Source organism: Protopterus annectens, chromosome 5.part0 (assembly GCF_019279795.1).
Source record: "Protopterus annectens isolate FY-2018-M chromosome 5.part0, PAN1.0, whole genome shotgun sequence".
NCBI lineage: Eukaryota > Metazoa > Chordata > Ceratodontiformes > Protopteridae > Protopterus > Protopterus annectens.
Window position 1 is genome coordinate 1369929834 of NC_056735.1, and position 21961 is coordinate 1369951794.

General features: G+C 40.9%; 1 protein-coding gene across 1 annotated transcript in view; it reads left to right on the top strand.

Moving 5' to 3' along the window:
- CCDC83 (coiled-coil domain containing 83) overlaps nt 1–21961 on the top strand; it is a 1061671-nt gene that overhangs the window by 563596 nt on the left and 476114 nt on the right. Inside the window, exon 7 of the mRNA XM_044071188.1 lies at nt 8631–8699. Within this exon, the coding sequence (XP_043927123.1) occupies nt 8631–8699 (69 nt within the window). The remainder of the gene's footprint in view (nt 1–8630; nt 8700–21961) is intronic.

Consider the following 21961-nt stretch of genomic DNA (forward strand, 5'->3'; position numbering starts at 1 on the left):
AACTGTCACAGACGGCTAACCCCACCACCCGCTACATACTACCTACCCAAAAAAAAAATAAACCACACACATACACTAAGCAAACCCTACTTCTAACCTAAGGTAAAGCACCAAAACCCTACCTCTAACCCTACACTAAAACCCCACATACACAACTAACTGTGCACTATACTTAACCTCTCCCTAACCCTAAGGTCCATAACTACCGCACACGTCCCCTACACACATACACCCAAACAAAATAAATAATCCACATACATACATTTAATAAAACCCTACCTCCAACACTACACTAAACCCCACATACACAACTATTTATGCACTATCCTTAACCCCTCCCTAACCTTAAGGTCCGTAACTACCATACACTTCCCCTACAGACATACACCCAAACAAAATAAACAATACACATACATACACTTAAGATAACCCTGCTTCTAACACTACACTAAACCTTACATACATTACCTATCTATACACTTACCTGAACCCAAATCCTAACACAAAAGTCCTGTCTATCGCACACTTACCTTACAGAGCTATACCACAGACAGGCCAACCAAAACAATTTGACATTTTGAAATTTGCAGTTTTGTACGTTCGGGATTTCCATACTTCACGCAATACGTGTTGACGTCTTCGTATTCGCTCATATGGTTTTTCACGTTCGTAATATAGACCCGTCTAGACATAGTCAATTGGGCCTATATTACTTCATCAAAGTTTTATTTCTGCTAATACCTAATCATTGATCCCTTTACATCAAATATCCATTCATCGAATGTTCACAGCAGTGAATGCTTTTCATAGGGTAGGGAGTTAGTTGGCCATCATTAGAAATTTGCCCTTTTTCCCACTATAGTGCGATCTTGGAGTTGGTATATATAAGTGGGGGGGGGTTGAAATAATGTAGTGTGTGTGGCAATCACTGTGGTGGGCAAGTAATTCCCTTCCGTATGAAAACTGTTCACTGATGTGAACATTCGATGAATAGATGTTTGATGTAAAGGGGTCAATAATTAGATATTCGTAGAAATAAAACTTCGATGGAGTAATACAGACCCACTCAATCAGATAGCCTCTCTTCCTCCTGCTCAAATCCAGGTACTCAGATCCCAAGTCATGAAAGTAATACAAAATTCTTCTGTCACAGCACAACTAATTTTACAAGGCTTGGTATCACCTTTGTTCCTATGGCCAAGTTTCACATTTGGATACTTCAATGGACTCTATCAACCCAGTGAGCCATTCTTCACCATCCTTTAACTGCTCCAGTCAAGATCACACAAGCACGCATAAGGTATGTTTTTTGGTGGATTCATTTAAACAAACTTTCCAAAGGTCATCCTTTTGTTCTTCCCCTGCCCACAGCCATGGTGACCATGGATGCCTCCCAAATGGGGTGGGGGTCAGTACTTGGGAAGGACAGTCCAAGTTACATGGTCCCCCAAAGAGGCCACAACACATATCAATGTCCTGGATATGAGTGCAGTTCTCCTAGCATTACAAGCCTTAAGACATTCTCCCATTCAGGACAATTACTATTCAGACTAACTGTATATCAGTGGTCTGGTACATCAACAAATAGGGAGGAACCTGGAACCAAGTCTTATCCACTTTGTTGAGAAGCAATGAGAGTGTGGCAAGGGGAAATTTCTTCCAGTCACTTTCTAATAGCAACACACATGCCAGGGAAAACAAACATGATTGTGGACAAGCTAAGCAGGTCCATGCTAATGCCTCGTGAGTGATCTCTCAATGTGAAAGTAGCGGAGAAAATTTTCCGTCAATAGGTCCAGCTATGTTGTGACCTATTCACATCCCCTCCTCAACAATAAATGCAGCAGGTTTTTTTGCCTGATGCCTTGAACGGGAGAGTCACAGAGAGAAGCTCTAGTCCACAATTGACCCTCCGGTCTTTTTATGTTTACTCACCAATGGCACTCATTTCCAAATTTCTGCAGAAAGCATGTCTGTTGAAGAGGAAAGTCATCCTCATTGCCCCTTTTTGACCTCATCAGATTTGGTTCCCCTTCCTGTGGCCTCATCTTCCAGATCTGCCATGGATTTTGGATCCAACTCCAGACCTCCTGTCTCATCTGACATAGTTGACTCATCCAGATGTAACAGGCCTCAAATTGACTACATGGCTTCTCCAGCTCCACTGATTGTTAGACAGCCCAGACTATTCCCCCTGGTCCATCATAATCTGTTATCTGTTCAGAAAGCTTCTACTAGAAGGATTTACAAATGTAAATGGAAAAGCTTTGTATTCTGGGCCTTTAACAGGGATCTGGACCCCCTTTCTGCCCCTGTACCAGCTATACTTGAATTTTTAGCTTGACTTGTAAATAAAGTAACTAGCTTTTCTACTATTAAAATCCATTTGGCTGTCATTTCAAACTACCACTTAGGTGAAAATAACTATCTTAGCTTCTTCTAAATTATGTAAAGCTTTTCTCAAGGGGACTTTTTTATTTAGACCACCAGTAAAGGATCTACTCCTCATTGAGATTTAATGTTTGTATTTCAGGCCCTGGCCCAAATTCCCTATGAACCATCAGCCATATCTGATCTAAAATTTCTATCTTGGAAAACCATCTTTCTGGTCACTATTACATCATCTAGATGAGTGAACGCCATGCTGTAGTTTCCAAATCTCTGTAAGTGGTTTTCCACAAAGACAGGGTGTCTTTGCACACCAACCCATCTTTTTTTGCCTAAGGTAGCTTCAGAGTCCAACATTTACCAAGTCATTAATCTCCCAGTTTTCTTTCCAAACGTTTTGAATAAGGGAGAGTACATGCTCCCATCTTTTAGACGTACATAGACAACTTTGCTTTTACCTCCATAAAACCAAGGATTTCAGGAAAGTTGACCAATTGTTTGTTTCCTTCTCTCCTAACAAATTAGGCAAGCCAGTTTTCAAAGTTACTCTGGCCAAAACGGCTAACTAATTGGGTTCCTATTACATAACTGAAGTTTTACAACTTTGAACACCATATGGTCGAACCCATATGTTCGAAGTTGTAAACCTTCGAATACTTAAAAAGAAAAGATGTACCTGATTGATTTAAACAGGGGGGGTAAGCCCCCCTTCACCCCCCACATCCCCTGCTCTTTAAATATACCAACTCCGAGATTGCACTACAGTTGTAGTAAAGGGAAATCTTCCATTTCTGCACTGTACTGCATTATAGTGCCATCTCGGAGTTGGTATATTTAAAGGCAGGGCGGCTTACACCCCTGCTTAAAACAGTCAGGTAAGTTTTTTCTTTTTTTCTTTAATGTTTTCAAAGTATTACAACTTCGAACATATGGGTTCGACCATATGGTGTTCAAAGTTGTAAAACTTCAACAACGTAATAGAAACCCAACTGATTGTATCTGCTTTGTCTATAATAAGAGGTTTGTCCTTGCCTAAGCCTCATGGAGCTCATTTCATAAAGTCTATGGCAGTCTCTTCAGCCTTTTAATCAAGGACTTCCATAGATAACATTTGTGCAGCTGCAACTTGGACTAATGCTCACACTTTTATTGCTCATTACAAATTGGATTTGGTTTCCAGAAATAGAGCTACATTTGGCTCCGCAGTACTCTGGAATATCCTTCCATAAAAAAACACCCAAGGTTATAGCAGCTGGGGACTCTGTACACGAATCAAAATGACAGCATCAGATAAAAAACAGTTATGTAATCACCATAACACTCCATCTGTGTTGTTTATGTTTATTCTTCCTCAACTTCCTGCCCACCTGCTCCCATCCTTTTGCTTCTGGAAAAACTTAAAAGTTCTATCAGGAACCTTTGTTCCTTGTTTGAGCTCCAGCTACCTTTTCTTAATCTTTCTTTATTAACTTCTTTAAGATCTGGTCTCTTTATATCTAGGGGAAGCAAACTTAATCTGAGGTATGGTAGGTTGGCATTTGGCAGGGCATTATGGGTAAAGGGAGGTGGGTCAAGAGTTTTGGATCCAAGGATCTGGTAGAAGCGGCAAATCCGAGTCTCGGGTCTGAGCCCATCAATTGAGGAGGAGTGAAAATGGACAACACAGATAGAATGTTATGGTAAACACATAACTTTTTTCTGTAATCTGCTGTAGAGTAAAATTATTATTACACCACAGCACAGTTTGTCTATACTGTTATCCAGGGCCTCACTCCACACTACCATATTCCTTACACGACAGGCACAGTTTGTCTATACTGTTATCCCAGGACCCCACGCCACACTGCTGTATTCCTTACACCACAGGCACAGTTTGTCTATTCTGTTATCCCAGGACCCCACTCCACACTGCTGTATTCCTTGTACCATGGACACAGTTTGCCTAGGCTCAAAGAAGATCTGAGATACTTAATTTTATTAAAGGTTTTGTATAGTCTGCAGTCCACCAACTCTCAAACTATACTTAACATTTTATATCCTACTTGTGCACATCTTTGAGCTCTGTAAAAATGAACACTGTGACTTTTTTTCACTGTAAGCTATTTCTCTGAATGCATGTAATTTAAAACAAAAATGGGGGTCTAAGTGACCACCTCCTGCATATAAAAAGGTCTGTCTTCATCAATTCACAAAGAAACAATGGGAGGATATATGTATGTCTCCCAAATATGCAGCAAAATCTAGAAGATTTAGTATTTTTGCTTGGAAATGTTCACATAGATATTTTTATACCCTAAGTAGACTCCAGAGAATTTTTTCTTAGGCAGACAGCAAATGTTGGAAGTGTGACAGGGAAGAAAGTGGTACTTGGGAACATATTTTCTGGAAGTGCGGTGGGTTGGCGGGCTTTAAGGATTCCTGCATGATGCACTGTCTGAGATGCTGGGTGGGTGGATTCATGGATTGGTGTCATGAGGGAGATGATTTTTCTGAGTTATGATACAGAATCAGAATTGCCTAGACATGGTAAAGCCTTGCTCTATGTCTAATTATGGTGGCTGCCAAAAAAGCAATTACTAGAAAATGGAAATCAGAATCTAAACCAACTATATTAGAAGTAGCAAATATAGTAACAGAGATAAAATAACTGGAATTGAGATCTTTAGAAAAGGGTAGGAGTAAATTACACAGGAAAAAATGGGAATTGTGACAACAATACATATGGGGTGGAATGAGGTTTAAAAGAAGGCAGAACGTAAATGAGCTATGTAATGTTTGACTGAAAATGACTGGGTAGATTAGTGATGTATAATGTTTGGAAAAAGGATGGTGTCAGTTTGGTTTGTGATGTAAAATGCTTGCAACTAGGATTGTGTCAGTGTGGTTCATTTTCATATGATTGCTTATGTTGTAAGTGATGGTTTAATAAAGATGTTTCTTATTTACAAAAAGGGCCAGGAATTGAATAATTTATGTAATGCTGCTTAGGTTATGTGATATATAGCAATATATGTGAAGTATTATGTTTGTTAATGTTAATTTAATACAGTTTGATTGCATTTGTATAAATGTAAATTTCCCTATGTCACAAGTGATAATTCAATAAAGGTGTTAAAAAAGAACTGGCATTGGTCACATTATTAGTCCTATGTATGAGCCTCTTTAAGCAGATACTGTAATCTTTTTTTGCCAAACAAGAGAAGATGAGTCTTTCATAATGCATTTCAGGAAATATGAGCCCTATAAAGTGGGTGCAGCCTCTCATATTACATGTGATACAAACATTAATAAGGACAAGTCAGACTGGAAAAAGTTCTGTAATAAAACTTTTATAATTTGCTTCAAGGAATATGAGGCCCACAAAGGCAGACACAACCTCTCACATTAAATGTGATAAAAGCAGGCATTTTCAATGATCAAACTGTAAACCACTTTACAAACCACTGTATTAGATGGACTTGATGAAGCCCAGGTGAAAGTGTTTTTTAAAATATAATTCTATAGTGGTAGCTCATGGTATGTTGTCATTTTTTGTTTGTTAAAAATAAAAGTAAAAACTTTTTTAACTAAGAATGAGGTTTCACAGGGTGCTGAGATGGTAAACTGTCAAGGGACTTTCAGGAATATTCAAATAAGGGACTACACTTTAAGCACTGGGATTGTCTCCTTGTTTTTTCATCTCCCAGATTTTCCTCCAGTCAGCTCCATGAGACCCTCCTACCATGGTCTTAATTGGTTTTAAGTAACTGGCCTGTTGAATGCAATGTGTTAGAACAAGAAAACTCCTCCATTTACCTTCTTAAATTAATAAAGTACTTGAAACTTCAACAAGGTGTCTTTATTCCTCCCACAGGGAATACATCACAGATAGTCTCCTAGATTTGTTAGCTAAAGTGATTTAATCTGGACTAGTCCTTTGTACTCTGTTTCTTGTTAGTCCTTTCACCCTCTGGGTCACATGTCGGATACCAGACCTGCCTCAAGCTTTCAGGATTACCTCTGTTGTCTTTTATGCTGAACACTGAAGACCATTAATTTCAATACATTTGGAATATGTGTATTTGTAACACTAAGGACAAAAAGTAGGTGGCTGTCCTGTCATCTGGTTTTATGGAGATGGGCTATTAATATTAAGGTAGACCGTAAATGTTGGGAGTTTAATTTCTGGTGCCATGTGTCAGTTACAATAAAAGGAAAAAGAATATATGCACGAACATTTGTAACTTTTTCCTGTTTCTTAAAGGACATAGATTGCAGTGCACTTGGTAAGGTATAACTCTCAACCTCTCCATATGTGGCGGAGTGCTCTAAAATAACATCCACTCTGCAGTTCTGCTTTTGCCCCAGACAGCCCTGATATTTGTCCTTTCATTGACCCAGTTTTATAGCCAATGAAAGACTGATTTCCTGGAACATATCAGTGTCAAAAGGACCATTGCAAGACTCTATTATAAAGTGCTTTGTGTTTTAGTGGTATATTCAAAAGTTACGGCAGGCTACTTAGTATCTGATTTTCATAGTTCTGCTTTTATGAAGCAGACATAGTGACTGTTGGTTTTCTACTACTCAATGAGATTGATGAAAGAATATAAAAGAAGTTAAGGAAAACAGTAGTCACACCGTTTCCCAACCCTGTGATGCAAAGGCAAACAAATTAGGTTCTGCGTTATTACAGAGGCGTTCTGTAAGTCATTCCTCTCGGCTGTATCTGATTTTGCAGAGTGTTAGTTCCTCATTTTGTTTCATATTTTTGTTGTGTCCAGTGTCCCTCTTATTTTTCTTTCTGGTAAACCACTGAGGTTTAGTCAGTCAATGATGCCTGCACTTTTCATACTTCATATTCTTCAGAAAATGTAAATTGATGCAAAACTTGTTGTTTCATTACTTGTTTATGGGAATTAAAGTAATGTTTGTTATTTGGGCTTTTGTCCCCCCTATTATTTTTGGTTTCGTCCAGAATTACTGAGCTTGGAAATTGAGAGGTATTTTGGTCTGTTCATTAAATGTGTAGTTTTCTGATAAATTGTTGTGGATTGCAGTCATGAAATAATGACAGACACGAGTTTCAGACTTCATACCCCACAGAGAATATTTGCTAATGCACAACTTGTTATTCTAACAGCTTTCTAAATATCTATTTAAAACTTACAAATGAGTTTGTATCTTTCTGATTCTTGATAAGTTTGGGAGGTTCCATTGAATTGCATTGGTTCTGACAGCAGCAATCTGACATATACTTCTTGGCCATTACCCTTTATTCATGTATTTATACATTCATTTGATGTCAATCAGACATCTAATCTGTATACACTTGTAGAAGTAGCTTCAATTTACGATTTTCAAAGCTGAGAGCTTAAAATGTCTGTGGTAAGGCTGACATTTGACAGAAAATTAATGCAGCATATTACATCTATTATGATAAAGGACAAGGCCTTCAGTGAAGTCCATACTGCTCTGAATTTTGTGATAACCTTAACAGGGATATTGTGTGAAGATTGCTCCAAGTTCAACAAATGTTCATGAGAATAAGAAATTAAATGATTCAGAATTATTCAGACTCTACAAAAAAAAATAGGATGTAGACTCATCTGCACATCTAGAAAATGCAGGTTGATTACAGGATGTAATTTATGCTTTGTAGTGTGATAGCATTGCGGCCATGGTGGTGCAGCGGTTAGCGTTGTCACCTCACAGCAAGAGGTTCTCCAGTTCGATCCTCAGCTGGGGTGCCTTCTGTGTGGAGTCTGCATGTCCTCCCTGTGGTCGTGTGGATTTCCTCCGGGTGCTCCGGTTTCCTCCTACATCCCAAAGACATGCTGTAGGTGGATTGGACACTCTGAATTGGCCCTAGGCGTGAGTGCGTGCGTGTGTGTGCCTTCCATCGAACGTTGGGTGCTGGGCTGGCAACTCAACACAGTAAAAATCCACTGCCAATCATGAGCAGACAGATGATCTGCTGTGGCAACCCCTAACCGGGAAAAGCCGAAAGAAGAAGAAAGAAAAGAAGTGTGATAGCATTACAAACAGCCATTATTCAAGAACAATATAGACTTGTTAAGTGCTGGAGAAAACAAAAGTGAAAAATGCTATAGCACTGGGCATCCTGTTATTACTGGTATGTCACAAATGTCAAATATTTAAGGGAGCAATGGTTAGGGAATGACGTTGGATTATTTTCATTTTATTTAAAGTTGTTCATGTATTATTCGTTTGTTTTTATTTATTTATTTTTTTTTTAATAGAAAGCCATGAACAAACTTGACAAGCAAAGTTGCCAAGAAATTCAAGAAAATGAGTGGCTGGCAAGAGAGGTAAGTTGAAAATTCACTAGATTGGCAAATAGATTTCAAAGCATCATTGAAACCATCATAAATCCATAGACATTGCAAGGCTATTGAGGCTCATGATCATTCATGCCTTGCCAGCACCCTCCCTCAAGCGGTACCTCCATTCTCCAGGAGGGACCATACCAGTCAATCCTGGAATAAATTTGTTGGTATCCATCCATTCATCTAGTTTATGTTTAGAGGAAGATAGTGATTTGCACTGCTTAACATACAAAAGAAGTATGTTTTGGGAGGTGCTGGGTTTTGAATCTATCCCTCCACTGTGTTTTATTTATCTTTTGGTGAAGATTTAGGCTCCTCATTCTATTCTAGTATTGGTAGAGATGTTGGGCTTCTGGAGAAAGAGCAGGTCCAGGACAATCAGGTCTTTAATGGCGTGGTAAGCAAGACAACTCTCTCTCCTCAAAATTCTGTAAGACACTGAATAAAGGGAAATTGCTTCCAGCGTGTCTTGGTAGCTCAGGGACTTTAACTGCATGATCTTCTTCATTAAGAACCTTTGGGGTCTAATTCTTTGATACATTTACTGAGATGTATCCCAAAGGACATGTTATGCTCTATAACTGGTCTGATTAATGCTGAGTATAAGGGAGTGAATACCCATTTAGACCTTTATAATTTCCCTTTTGCTATTAGCTAGGCTAAATAAAAGTATTTTATTACAATGTTGTTGCATGATGGTCATAAGAGAGAGAAAGCTATCAGTCCAAATACCTAGGTCCCTAATCTCATTTTCATTTTGTAGACTTATTTTATCTAGACAGTATGATAAGAGGAAAGATTGTCTTCCAAAGGCGATGATACTACACTTTTTTGCATTTAATTTGAGCCCAGGAGTGCTCTGCACATGACTGGATGATGAACTGCATATGTCTCCTTTATTGTGGCAGTATGCATTACTGTTATCCTGTGTGTACCATTTCAGTGTCTTTTGAGAGAGTCAATATATTGAAATCTAGGGGTATGTGACTTCCTGCCCCTGGCAAACATAGTGGATAGATTGAAGATATTCCATGCATGGTATCAATGGTATCAACAACAATCCACTGTCTCCTTAGCCTGTAAGCTCAGACTGCCGTTGCCTTGCCTAAATGAAGTCTTTTTTTCACAGCCTGAGTCACGCAACCACAAAATGCATTCTTAAATAACAGAAACATAGGTACTTCCTATAATGTTTTTATGACCAATTACACTCACCTGGATAGCCATTACAGCTAATGAGACAGTGTATCTTAGTTTAAATGCAGTGTGTTGTCACAGCTCTAACTTTACCAGTTTTCTCCTCTACATCTGTCCCTCAAGATATACCTGAAACTGGCTCACCTCTAGTTATGACACAAGAACATCCCTGGATGCATATTAAATAGCATGAAGCATAATTTAGCCGCACCCCTAACAACACTGTCCAGTCTCAGCTTCCATACAGATTTTGTACCAAGCAAATGGAGAACAGCTACAGTCATTCTCCTACATAAGGGAGGACATTCCACAGAGCCAGGCAATTACAGACCCATAAGTCTGACCAGCTTCATATGCAAAGCTGTGGAAAGACTTATCATGGAATTAATCAATCAGGACACAGGAAACCTCCAAGCACTCTGTTTCAATTCATCAAGGGCAGGTCATGCTTACTCAACCTGGTGGATTATTTTGAAAAGGTCACCAAAGCAATGGATGAAGGCAAAACAGCACACACTGCATACCTCAACCTGGCAAAGCTTTTGACACAATTCCCCACTCAGTTGTAGTAGAAAATCTAAATAAACTGGGAATAAACTCCTGTGTCACCCACTGGATTGTCAACTGGCTTACAGATAGGGCACAGATAATCAAAAAGGGTAAGTTACCACCACAAAGAGACCAGTCATCAGTGGAGTTCCCTAGAGTTTTGTGCTGGGACCTCTCCTGTTTATCATCTACTTTTTTTGAAGTAAAAGTCAATACCAAAGGGCTCTGGCTGATTAAGTTTGCAGATGACTGCAAGCTAAGAGCTCATTGAATTCCCAAATGACTCAGCCATCATGCAGTAAGGCTTGTCTGAAATAAATAACTGGGTGTGAAAATCATGGTCTGAAACTAAATGCCAAAAAAAATTGTATCCTTTGGGAAGTCATGTACTCCAGGGAACTACATATTGACAATATACGAGTTGATCCAGTTGTTTAGGATTTAGGAATTTATGTGGACAGTGACCTAACTTTTGACAAACATGTGTCTGTTGTTTTAAGAAAGTCTTTCTGTATTGTACAGCTTATAAACAAAAGGATTCTGTCTTGATCTTGGTATATCATTGCCTCCCTTTATTCAGACCTCATAAGGCCAGGCACTGACTATAATACCCACTTTAACATGTATCTGTCCAAACACATGCAAGAACTGAAATGCCCACAGAGATACTTTACTTAAACAATACAAGCCCTAAACAACATGTCTTAAATGGACTGACTCAAAGCCTTGTCTCTATATTCTGCATCCTACAGACTGCTAGGAGGTGACCTGTGTTTGGCATACAAGGCATTCTCCAACCCATTACTGATGGATTTACTGCACATCGGCAAGTCAAAGTGCATCAGATATAGTCAGCTTAGGTATCTAAACATCTTCTTCAACATCAAAAGAACAGTTTGTAGGGAGAGGTATATTTCACAGATGATACTGCTGCGAGGGAACAGACTCCACATCCAAATAAAACAAAGTTCATCCCTCTCCATTTTTAAATGCAACTTAGATCTATGAATGGGAAACAAAAAAAAAATGCCCCAGGACTGCTCCGTACCACTAATGAAAAGATGCAGCTCCTAAATGTTTTACCCCATACAATCCCAGTTATTCTCATTAAGGGTAATATATAATTATCGACCATGGTATAGGTAAGGCCAGTCTATAATCAAATGGGGTAGGTTATTTCTAACAAAAAAAGGGAAATTGGCTAGACTTAGAGTGGCCCACAAGGGCACCTAGCCTATTATTTACCTATGATACTATAAGCCTATGAACAACTCAGGGTAATAACAGAATTGATGTTTATCAATAATAAGTGCATCTAAGGACTACCAACAATGTTGATAATGAAAGATGGTCACATTTCCAGTCCTATCACAAACCATGTTCCCTGCGCATATACAAAGGGTAGACGTAGGGACAATGGTGCAATACACCTTGACATGGCAGTGGTGACATAGACACAACAGTCAAGCATATGCATAACATCTGCATAATGGCAAATGACAGCAGTATGGGCAGCATACTATAAGCAGTTTTTATGACTTGGTTGTGGTCTTTTGTGCACAAATATGAGAGCAATATACCTGGTGCTGCTATCAACAAAGAAATTTAGAGCAATGATTGTGCAATTTATGGACTGGATGATATCAGGAATTTATCTCCAGCTTCAGTTCACATTAGTAACAGTACTTCAGCCAGAGCTTGCCATAGCAAGGACTCACATTATCAAGATTACACAGAAGCATTTTGGATTACATGAAATAAGGATACACAGTCTTTTTTTTTTTTGTTAAACTTCTGTTAGCTGCTTCAGGTTACAGTTATGCAGCAACCTTGTACCTCTTTCCCCAGTCTTTATAAGGAGTGTCTTTGTGCTTGTCCCTTGCATTTGTAAATTAAGTAATTTTATAACTGCAGGTGCTGTGACTTGTAATTTAATCACGTCATCATTCTGTGAGTACTTCATACTGTCTTTCTTAAGGTCTCCTCTTATACCCCCTGTCTTTGCTTTCTTGTTGTCAGATATCTGTCTTTTAAAAATAAGGTATCTGCTTGCTGCTGTGGATTCCACTGAGATGCTTAAAGATTTTTATCATACTCCCACCTTTTTGCCCTAAACAGTAGGTTTTATAGTATACTTTTAAGTGGCTTCTAATGTAGCCAACTTAGCAGTTTTACTGTCATCTTCTATCCTTCACATTACTATGCTGATAGGATCCGCAGAACTGATGGTATCACACCACCTGTGTGTAAAGACAAATAATATTTTGTTTGTGATGATGCTTCTTTCTTTTACTGTACATGTCAGTATTGCCTCAGCCTTCCCACTCATATTCGTATCAGTGGTCCTTTAGCCGTCTTGCCATCATTCATACTTATCTTCACCTCACTGGAAAATACTTAAGGTCAGATCCTTTTTTTCTTGACAGTAAAGTTTCTGCTGCACATCAGCCATAATTATAAGAGTGAATTATAATATACAAAGTAATTATTAAAAAAAACTACTTGAGCAGTACAATATGACCTTGTAACTATAAGAAATGTATTGTAATGGGATCTAGAGTCAGCTATATTGTCCATTAGGCGAAATGGGCAACCACATTTTTTTCTCTCCAGATAACCATGGTAAGACTCAAACCTACTGATCTGAAATCAGACTTACTAACACAAGCAGACACAGGATTGAATCTTACCCCCTCCCAAGTGATAGTGAGACAGACAGAATACTAGGCACAGATAACTACTCCATTAAGTGGGGTCAAACCAACAGCTGTTTGGTTAAAAGTGAAAAGCAGTAACCTATTGTATCATAGCCAGCTACTGATGGATCTCTTCATTGCACCATCTGCATCCAATAATGCTGAGGGTTATTGACTGAAAAAATCCAAACAGTAGGCCAGAATTTAAGGGTCAGTGATTACTTTCAAATGTGGCATTATATTTGTTTCTCTGAAATAAAAAGGAAAAAGAAATGAACAAGCCTGTATTTGATTTTCTTTTTCATCTATTCCTCTGCTGATAGGGTCTCAGATCCAACGTCAGATTCATACTGGGCCACTTCGTTAGATTTTGGCTCAACCTTCTCCACTTACCCATAATCACCTTCTTCTCCTATTTAGTTACCTCAGATCTCATGTGCTACTACAGCATTTGGATATGGTCACCATTAGCTCAAGCAGGTTTTTGTGCATACTTTTTTGACATATTTGTATTGCTATTTCATTCCTCCCCAATTAAAAAAAGAGTTTCATAGCCAGAGTAGATTGTAAAGTTGAGCCTTGAGCCTTTCTCCCTTCTTTTTGCTACTTATTTGTTGGTACTCCTCTGTTTACCATTGTTGGTATGCATTGCTTATTATCTCTCATTTTGCATCTTTACCTTTTTACTATTATTTTTATCATTGTTGGTATTTTGTCTTAACTGATTTTCTTCTGTCTTCTTTTCGTTGTTGCATACATCACTATAGCAGAAAAAACAACTGGATTTATGAAGTGCTCCTCATGTGGGCACAAAATTCCAAACTCAGATTCAATCATTCTGAGCACGTTTACTGCCTGGGAGCAGGATATTTAACTACCGAGTGTGACATTTGTACTAGCTTTAACCATAGGGCTGTTGTAGAAAGGAAGAACAAATTGATTCTAAAGGGCCTACATCCTTCATCTTCTTCTGCCCCTGGAGCTCCATCCTCTTCAAAAAGATCTTCGGGAGAGGCAGCGGATAAAAGCAAAGAATAGAGGAAATGTTTCCCTGATCACTCTCCTACTTCAACCTCTTCAGGCTCAGCTCCACCTGAGAAAATCTCAAAAACCTCAGATTCATCAACTTCTTCTGGTCTGACCCCAACAAAATCAAAATCCTCAATTCCAGCTACATACTTGAATCCAACTCAAACAAAGTCTAAGTCAACTCAAGCCACATACAAGTTTTCTCCGGAACCAGTTACTTCAAGGATGCACTCTCCTTACCTGCAGGGCACTCCTCGAAGGGTATCCTATCCACTTTCAACCTCCTTCTCCCTGAGGTTATCTAGGAGTGTAACGAAGTGCATGTGAAGAGAATGATGAGAATGTTTATCAGAACCCAGATTCAGTTGGGTGTTATTGCAGCTCTGTCTCCCACTGGATCCATGTACCTACTTCCTGTACAACCCAAACCTTTAACTCCTACTCTGATCCATCCTGTGGTTTTGGAGACTTCAAACCCAAAACTTTGTTAGCTCCGAAGCCCTCTATGACTCACACCTTCACTGACCCAGACAGCTCCAACTCTGTCAGGTCCTGAAGGGTCTTGGAGTCATAACATCAGTGCCATATCCAGGGGGATTGGGTTCAACTATGATGTTCTCAGAGCTGTCCCTTCCTCTCAGAGTCCCAACTATAGATAGCTCAGTTCCAACCCCTAGGATGGAGTCTGGGAGATTGGGTTTCGTCCTGCACAGGTGTCTACAGATTCTGTCCATTTAAGACTTGGTTCTCTCATGGGTATAGCTTTTGACATAGTGGATAGAGCTTTCTCTACTTCAGTGTAAAATACATCATTGCCCCACTCGGCTCTACCACACCCGTAATGTTTGCTGTGGACGCTGGGTCTTTTCATCCTGTCCCATTGGGATAGCTGGTCCAGTCAAGCCTAGAGACTGTCCTCATTCAGGACTCTTCTGGCACTTCTGAGTCCTCTCTGGAGCCTCCCACCAAAGAGCCCCCTCATAAGCATACATGTAAGAGGAGACACTTACACTCTCCACAAGAGTTGTTAACTGAAGACATTGACTTTGATGAAAGGGAAGAGTCCCCCACATCACCCCTTGAGGACATTCCTTCAATGAAATATTCATACTTTGAGACAGAAATATGGCTGGTCTTCCAGTTCCTCTTCCCAAGAGGAGTCAGTGTTCTTCGAGGCTATAGGAACCAGCTCAGCTATGACTTGGGTTGTTCCCCCCAGTAGATGAGATGGTAGCCTTTATCTTCCTCCAGACTTGGAAGGATCCGGATGTCACGGAGCCTATCTCCAAATGCCCAGATAAGTACCTTGGTGTATCCAAGAATAGGGCTCATTGGAGCAATGTGGATGTGATACAGGTTATAGCAGCCATCAAGAAAGAGCTCTCGGAAAAGTTATTTTGTCCATCCCACCTAACAGAGAGTCCAGGACATTGGACAGATTTGGCAAGCTTCTCTATGCTTTAGATCACTGAATTATCTAGCACATGTTATAAGATTTCAGAGGGAATTGATCAAACAGTTTTCCAATGCCCTCTCAGGATCCATGTCTGCGGAAGAGAAGACTGTATCTTCACAACTGCCGCCCTCCAGTCCCTATCAAATGCTTTATGAGACTGATTTCTCGTACCTCAGAGGGAGCTTCTAGAGCTGCAAGTTCAGAAATAGCTGTTAGAAGGTATGCTTGGATGTATTTTAGTGATTTTGCAGAGTCCTTCATGTCTTCATTCATCATTGCCCCTTTTGATGGATCTACCTTGTTTGGCCTTAAGGTGAAAGGGACTCCCTGTTGGAATAAACAAGATGGGCAGATATTATCTGCCATGGAATCTAATTTTCTGCCCCTCAAAGGACCTTCTGCCAGAACCAGAGAGGTGATAGAAAGATATGGTTCAGAAAGATGCAAGGTTCATGCCAGGACTCCTATGGAGAAAGATCCCCTCAAAGCAGAGGGAGGAACTCTAATGGAAGGCATCACCCCATGGCAGAAGTAGCCCACAACATCAGGGGTTCGCAGACCTTTCTCTTTGTAACTGTTTCAGCATTCTGACGTTTTACCTGACTGCTGTATTACGAAGGCAGTCAGGGGTACCTATCTCTATATCCAGAAGCCTGGATCGCCATTACCAAAGATATGTGGGTGCAAAGTATAATATCCAGAGGTTCTTACATATCAATTTCTCTTCTACCTCAAAACACAACAAAGGCATTCCCGATGTTCCACCCAGTCAGAGGAAAATGGTGGCCATAGAAATAGAAAAGCTGCAGAGAAAAAGAGTCATCCAACTGGTCCCTGCAGACCAAAAAGGATCTGGAACCTTCTTTTTTAGTTCCAAAGAAGATATAGCGCCTAAGAACAATTTTGAATTTCAGCAATCTGAATCAATTCATAAAACATCTGAAGTTCCGGATGCTCATGTATCTGTCCATCTTGCCACTATTATGGAAGTATGATTGGATGTGCTTCATAGATATCCAAGATGCATACTATCATATCAAGATACACAGGTGTTCAAGCAGAAATCTACACTTCCAGTTGGGAGCCAGTCACCATCAGTTCAGGACCCTGCCCTTTCGTCTCACCACAGCCCTCAGGGTGTTCACCAAGTGCATTTCAGTGGTTGCTGCTCACCTGAGACTGCTAGGATTCCAGGTGTTTCCTTACCTAGAAGACTAGCTCCTTTCTGCTTTCACCAAGCCTCTACTGATTCAAACCAGGGAATACTTACTCCATCTGTGACTTTGACTAAGCATTACAATAAACTACACCAAGTCTCAACTCTATCCTACTAAAGCTCTGGAGTTCATTGTTGCCTGTCTAAACACAGTGACACAGGTCACAAGTTTGCCACAGACAAGATTAGGGACTCTGTGGAATCAAGCCTTGTAAATCCTTTCTCTTCATTCCCCTCCAGTCAGACTAATGTTACAGCTCCTCAGATCAATAGCAGCTTCAATAGTGTTGTACCCTCAGTACATTTTCACACAGGAGTTTTATAATGGATTTTAGTAGTACAGTGGTCAGTAGGGCACCATCCTCTGATGGCACCCTTTCGTTTTACAAATATTTGCAAGCAACACATAGCTTGGTGGATTCATGCTGAAGGAGTTTCTGAGCTGCCTTTTTATTCTTCCTTCACCCAAATCCAAAGTGACAATGGATGCCTCTAGGCTGGGGGGGGGGGGGGGGGTAGAGCATTACATGGAAAGGACAGTCCAAGGCACATGGCCCCAGTTAGAGGCCAATTTTCTGAAGCAAATCTATTGGCATTGGAGGTTTTTCAACATGTTCTTCCAATCAAGATGATTGCTATTTAGACAGACAACATGTGTGTAGTCTGGTACATCAACAAACAGGGGAGCCCGATCCTGTCCCCTATACCAAGAGGCAATGAAAGTGCTGCAATGGGCAATATCTTCTGGACACTTTCTATTGGCAGTGCATCTTCTGGGGAAAAGCAATGTGCTGGCAGCCAAACTGAGCACATCCATTTTACTGTCTCATGAGTGGTCTCTCAGTCAGTCCATGGCGGAAATGATATTTCACCAATATGGCAAACCATGCTGTGACCTCTTTCCTTCTTCCCTCAGTTTCAAGTGCAGCAGGTATTTTGCCCTGATCCCTCTGGAAGGGCAGTCACTGAGATAGTCTCTGATTCCTGATTGTCCCCCTGGTCTCCTATACACCTTTTCCACCATTCCCCTCATCCCCAAGTTTCTACAGAAAACATTGCAGAGGAAGAGTAAACTAATCCTCATTGCTCCATTCTGATGTCACTATATGTGGTTCCTGTAGCTTCATCTAGTTCACCCTTCCTGGGTGCTTGATCCTTTTCAGGACCTTCTGTCTCACCCGGAAATCCACTCCTTTAAAGTGACTGAATGGTTCCTCCACTTCCAGCAATGGCTAGAAACTCCAGACTTTCTTCCCCAGTTAGTTATATCATTACATCATCCCAAAAAGTTTCTACCAGGAAAATTTATTAGAGCAAGTGGAAAAGATGTTCTATGTCGGCCCTTTAGAGACAATTGGATCCCTTTTCAACACATATTGCAGCTGATCTTGACTTTTTCACTTTCATTTTCAATAATGGAGCTAGTTATTCAACAATTAAAGTACAACTTGCGTCCATCTCAGATTTTCACCTAGGCAAAAAACACTCCTCCCTAGCCTCTTTCAAATTGTGTAAGGCTTTTCTTAAGGTAAAGGGTACTCATCAACTTCGGCCCCCTATTAAGGACCCCATTCCTCAATGGGACCTAATGGTTATCCTTCAAGTTTTGACTCAACCTCCTTTGAGCCTTCAGCCAAGGCAGAATTAAAGTTTTTGACATGGAAAACTCTTTTCCTGGTCGCAATTACATCAGCTAGAAGGGCATCAGAGCTCTAGACACTTTCTTCCTAGCCATCTTATCTGATTTTTCGTAAAGACGTGTATCTCTTCTTCCTAACTCTTCCCTACTGCTTAAGGTGATGTCAGAGACAAATCTTAACCAGTCAGTTAACCCACAAGTCTTCTTTCCAAATTTTTCCAACAAGGAAGAAGGCATGCTTTTCATTTGTTGGATGCTCATAGACAACTTAGATTCTATATTCATAGAACTAAAGATTCAAGAAAATCAGAACAACTGATCTGATGCTGTCAATCTTCATTTATCATTGATCAATGGGATTTGGTTCCAAGTCTCAGAACTGGCTAGGTCATTACACTGCTCATGCAAACCAAAAATTCCTGAGACAAGTTCCTACTCAGAATGCCTCTCTCTAAATTACCTCAGATCTCGTTTGCCACTCTTCTCATAAAAATGCGCCGACCGAACTCTCATTGAGCCAAGTAAAGATTTTACTGTTTATTCCATTTCTATTTTAGTATTTCAATTCCTACCCAGTTAGCTTAGTTTGTATCCCTCTTATAGCTCTCTCTCTCTCTCTCTCTGTTCTCTCTAATTTAATCTTTATCATTTTGGGGTGTTTTTTTGGGAGTGAATGTTCTGTTCCTTTCTTCTTTGTACCATTTGGCATCTCTCCTACCATTGCCGGTAGTGCTATCCCTTCCCCTATCTCTGGTAGTTTTTTGGTGTACCATCATTGCTAGCCTTTCTTTCTTTCTTCCTTTTTTCTGTCTGTGTGTGTGCATGCTTTTTTGGTGTGTCTGTATCTGCTGTTGATCCTTGTCTTTCAATATGGCATATAAAAGCAAGGGAACTACTGCCTTCAAATCCTGCTCTGGTTGTGACAGAAAAATGCCATACTCCAGTAGTCATACTTCTTGTGTGTATTGCTTGGGCTTGGTGCACCTAGAACAGCAATGCAACATTTGTCAAGCCTTTAGCCACCGCACCCCAGTTGAGAGAAAGAATATGCCTATTTTAAAAGGTTTGGTAAAAACATTGTTTGAAGAGGCTTTGTCACCTAAGCCAGGAGGTGCTAAATCAGAGGGGTCTTCTCCTTGATCATCCTCTTCTTCAAAAAAGAGAAGTCACTCAGTGCTGACATCACCCTTGGCTCTGGGTCATGAGAAGTTGAAACTTTCTGTTCCTACAATTTCTGTGGAGCAGAAGGTAGATCTAAAAAAAATCTATAGAACCATCTCCTTCAGCTGCAGTAGTAGTGTCTACCTTGGCACCTCCACTTTCGGTGCCGACCCTTGAAAGTGTCTCTTCTCTTTCAGTGCCAGTTACAGTGCTGACAGTATTTTCAGAACTGGTTCCCTCCTTGGCACTTATAGCCCAGGAAACACGATTTCTTTCGGTTCCCAAAACTAGATACTCTCCTTCAGTAGATCCTTTTGTGCAGCAACTACCAAGTCCCTTTTTGGAGAGGCCAGAATCTCCTTCAGCCTTGTTGGTACAGTCCTCTAGGAGTCAGACAGAAGTCGACATTGTGAGGTTGGTGGATCAGCTCCTCCTGGTGAGGGTCTCTCCACTTCTTCCCAGGCTTTACTCCCTGCTGGAGATAGGCATCTTTCTCCAAGGACTCCACTAGACATTCCTCCTCTAACCACTTTGACTTTAGAGACTTTGGCTCCAACTTGCTCGATTCCAGTTATCCTGGTACTGACAGCTCTTGTGTCTTCAGCTCCAGTTTCTGCCCTGAGTTCTTCAGTTGTTTCAGAACCAATGGATTCCCAGGGTCATAGCTCCATGACACTGTTTGTGAGGTCTTCCTCTGCTCCAGTCTTGATGGCGGGTTCCTCAGAGCAGGGTAGGACCACGGTTCCAAGGTTGTCTTTCCCGGTTCTGGGCTCCCATCCTTCTTCTGGGGGACCTGCCTTTCAAGTTATGAAGAGGGCCTTGTCCTCTGCAGGCTCCCAGCTGGTTTCTCCCCCTTTGGAGCTTTTCATCAGGATCCCCTCTTGTCCAGAGCTTCCATCAACCTCCATGCACAGACAGCAAGCACTGACACTGCAGGACACATTTGCACAGGGCCATACCTCATCCGATTCCTCCACAGAACCTCCCACTGAGGATGTGCCTTGGAAGAGGTCATGTAAGGGGAAACATCTTGATTCGACAGAGGAATCTCTCACAAAAGACATGGATTTCAGTGACGTGGAGGGTTCCCCCGGTCATCCCCAGAAGACATCTCCTTTGGAGACATTCTCGAAATATTAAAGCAGAGGGATGGCTGGAAGCCCCAAGACCCATTCTCAGAGGAGTCTGTGTACCTGCTAGCGTTCAATACTATCCCATCTACCTCTTGGGTGACCCCACTGGCTGATGACTTTATCAAACTGACCAGATAAAATAATTCCATCTCCGGAAGACCATCAACATTGGGCCAAACGTTTAGTAGTAAATGCCACAGTGGTTGTGGCATCCACCAAGAAGGGAACTAGTAGAAGAAAGTTCCACTGTTCATCCCCCTAACCGAGAGTCTAGGGAGATGGACAGATTTGAGAAGTGGGTCTATGCTTCTTCGATCTTCACCTTGCGGTCATTGAACTTTTTGGCACACTTCACTAGACTCAAGGAGCTCACGGGTATCCTCACAGGAGCTGTATCTGATGAGGTTCAGGATAAAGTAGCCTTCCAGCTTGCCACCCTGGAGTCTATGGTCCATGAGGCTAATTGCACATGCAGCTGAAGGGATAACTAGGTCAGTGTGTTCAGGTGTAGTCATAAGGAGGCATGCCTGGATGCACCTGTGTGAGTTTGCAGAGCCATTCAAGTCTTCATTAGTCAATGCTCCATTTGATGGACCTTCCCTTTTTAGCCCTAAAGTTAAAAATACCTTAGCCAGATCTGAAAAAGATGCAAAAACCCTTTCTGCCATGGGCGTATGTTTTCCGCTCACCGACGTTCCTATTCCAGGAAACAGAGAAGCAGGAAAATGTGGCTCAAGAACACCCAAGGGCTTTTCCAAGACACACGTGGTAATGACCCCCCCCCCCAGAGAAGAGGGCAATCTATAATGGAACACGCCAGCCATGTGGCCCACAAAAATCAGGGTTCCAGAGATTCCTTGTCAGGGAAGCCCTACCAGCGCTCCTGAAAGGAGGCCCGATTGCTTGCCTCTGGGGGCAGTCTGGGGAAGACTATCCTTGCTTACACAAGCCTGGCAAAAGATAACCACAAATGCTTGGGTGCTAAGAATCATTACCAGAGGTTATTGCATTTCATCTGATCTTACCCCAAAACTAGGAAGAAAGATTCCCAATGTTCCACCCAATATGAGGAATCAGGCAGCTCTGGAAATTTAAAAGCTGCTAGAAAAAAAGAGTTATCCATGAAGTCACACCAGACCAGATAGGATCTGGAATCTACTCAAGGTTC